Source organism: Citrus clementina, unplaced genomic scaffold (assembly GCF_000493195.1).
Source record: "Citrus clementina cultivar Clemenules unplaced genomic scaffold, Citrus_clementina_v1.0 scaffold_8, whole genome shotgun sequence".
Taxonomy (NCBI): domain Eukaryota; kingdom Viridiplantae; phylum Streptophyta; class Magnoliopsida; order Sapindales; family Rutaceae; genus Citrus; species Citrus x clementina.
In genome coordinates, this window is record NW_006262022.1 from 4,840,173 (window position 1) to 4,843,196 (window position 3,024).

Sequence of the window (3,024 nt, forward strand, 5' to 3'; positions counted from 1 at the left end):
GAAGCTACCATTTATCATTATTAAATAGGTGATCATGCTTGCAACCAGGAGCAGGACAGAGTCTCTGACCATATTTAGGGTCCGTTTGGGGCAGCTGCGCTGCCACAATGCAGCTGCTCCCCATGCTTTGTTCCAGGGGATATTCCCCTTGTTGAAAAGTCATGCATGTGGCATCCAAATTCAAGAAGACATGCAAAATTTTAAAGGGCTACCAAACAATTAAAGAAAAAAAATGAAAAGTTGGCAAATTTGTCAAATTTGCCAAATGGACACCATTGACATTTTTGCATGGGTTAGGTGGAATAGTGCTTGGGTTAGGCGGAATAGTACTTGGGTTAGGTGGAATAGTACTAGCTTCAAGCCTATAAATAGAGAGCATTTCTTCATTTCATTTTATCCCAAAATTTGTTAAGCTTATAAGTTTTTAAGCTTTTGAGAGTTCTGAGAGTGTGAGCAATTGGAGAGTGTGTGTGAGAGTACTGGGTGTATTTGGGTTCTGGAAAAGTGAGATTTCTTTACTCAAATTTGTACTCAAACAATTATTAATAATACAATTATTTTTCTCTTGCTCCCGTGGACGTAGGTATATTGCCGAACCACGTAAATTTTGTGTCCTTTATTTTTCTATAATTATTTGGTGCGCTTGATTCCGCATTCCGCGCATAACAAGTGGTATCAGAGCCGACAGTTCGTACTTGGGGGGATACGGTATTGTTCACGTATACGGTATTATTCCCGTATACGGTACTGTTCACGAATATGGTGGAGACGGCCATTTGTACTTGGGAGACAGTCTATTATAAGTAGTGTGTATTTTCGCATGTCTAGAAAAGTTCTGTCAACAAAGGCGATAAGAGTCTAAGGATTCTGGTTTTTAATTAGGACCGAATTCCCGTCCAGTCTCTTGGGAACTTTCCTGGTGCATTTATTCACGCGAAATTAACATCATAGAGACTGTTTTTCAAGTGGAAATAGTTCGTTGAGAAAATGGTAGAAAGTGAAACTTTCAGAATTGGGGAGAGATCTACCGAGACTATTTCAGGAGACATTTCAGGTGGGAGGCGAGATTTGTCAAATCGCTATTCAGCACCTGTTATAGGAGGCCAGAAAATCGATGTTGAAAAGTTTAATGGGAAAATCAACTTCGGCATGTGGAGGCGTGAAGTTATGGATGCCCTTATTCAAATCGATCTTGATGTTGTTCTGAAAAATAAAAGACACTTGTATGATGAAGAAATTTGGGATCGTATGAACAAGAAAGCTTGTGGTCATATCAGATCTTGTTTGACCAAGAAGGTAAAATACTTGGTGAAAGATGAGGAGTGTGCGATGACTTTGTGGTGTACATTAGAGGAGAAGTACTTGTTGAAAAGTCCTGAAAATCGCCTTCATGCAATGAGCCAAGTATATGGTTTTCGAATGAAGCCTGGGGTGTCAATGCACGATCATGTCTCAAGATTTGAAAAGTTACTTGCTGATTTGAAGAATCTTGATGAAGATATTAAGGATGAAGTCAAGGCTATGATTCTGTTACAGTCACTACCAGAGGAATATAGTCATTTTGTGACTACTTTGATATATGGGAAGAGTGTGATCGTCTTTAAAGATTTTTGCACAGCATTGACAAGCTTAGAGATTCGGAATAATGATAAAAATTCTGAACGAGCATCATCTGAAGCTTTGGTGAGAAGAGATTGGGAGATGAGAAACAGAAGAAGCGTGGTAGAAAGAATTCTCAATCCAAATCGAGAAGCAGAAATATAGCTCGAGACGAGTGTGCCTTTTGTCATGAAAATGGTCATTGGAGGAAAGATTGTCCAAAGGCTCAAAAGAGAGATGGGAAGAAACCAACAACAGCAAACATGGCACGGAAAGATAAAGACTCTGATTATTCACTAAGTATTACTCCTGCAGCATACGTGGCTAGTTCGAGCGAGTGGATACTTAATACTGGAGCAACCTATCATTTGTGTCCTATTAAGGAATGGTTTACGGATTTTCGTAATCTAGAATCCAGTGCAGTTGTGATGGGGAATGATCAACCTTGTTGCACAATGGGGATAGGAACAATTCGGCTCAAAATATTTGATGGAATGGTCAGAGAACTCAAAGAGGTTAGATTTGTTCCAGCTTTAAAGAAAAATCTAATTTCTGTGGGTGCTTTGGAAGCTAAAGGCTACAAAGTTACTATTAAAAATAGTATAATGAAGTTTACACATAGGGCTATGGTGATTCTGCAAGGGGTTCGGCGTCACAATCTGTACTATTTGAAGGGAGGTACAACTGATGAAGCAAATGTTGCTGAGACGCACAGTGACACCACTGAGCTATGGCATGTACGATTGGGACATATTAGAAAGAAGTCTTTGCAAACTCTAATGAGGCACGAACTCTTAAAAGATACCAAAACTTGTAAATTAAATTTCTGTGAGCATTATGTAGTAGGCAAGAAAATAAGGGTCAAGTTTGGTACAGCTAATCACGATACTCGTGAGATCCTTGAATATGTTTACAGTGATGTATGGGGACCAACCAAGACTGCATTAATTGGTGGAAGCCATTATTTTGTTACATTGATTGATGATTTCTCTAGACGTGTGTGGGTGTATACTATGCGAGCAAATGATGAGATTCTAGAGATTTTCATGAAATGGAAGAAATTGGTGGAGATTCAAACTGGTAGAAAGATCAAAGTATTACGATTTGATAATAGGGGTAAATATACTTCTGATCCATTCTTGCAAGTATGTCAGAACGAGTGTATTAAAAGACATTTCACGGTGAGACATACTCTGCAACAGAACGGTGTGGTTGAGCATATGAATCGTACTTTACTGGAGAATGTACGATGTATATTATCTAATGCTAGTTTAGATAAAAAGTTTTGGGCTGAAGTTGTGAGCTACGCAAGTCACTTGGTAAACTGGTTGCCTTCTACTGCAACTGGAGGTAAAACTCCTATGGAAATATGGTCTGGAAAGCATGCACAAGACTATGATTCCCTTCGTATATTCGGGTGTCCAG

The 3,024-nt window shown here is 39.1% G+C and overlaps 1 protein-coding gene across 1 annotated transcript; it reads left to right on the plus strand.

Annotated features, from left to right (window-relative positions):
* The first annotated feature begins 987 nt into the window (after positions 1-987).
* Positions 988-1,764, plus strand: LOC112096275. The gene is made up of 2 exons (XM_024179696.1): positions 988-1,404; positions 1,486-1,764. Exons 1-2 carry the CDS (start codon positions 988-990, stop codon positions 1,762-1,764), a joined length of 696 nt encoding a protein of 231 aa, XP_024035464.1.
* Positions 1,765-3,024: the final 1,260 nt, after the last annotated feature.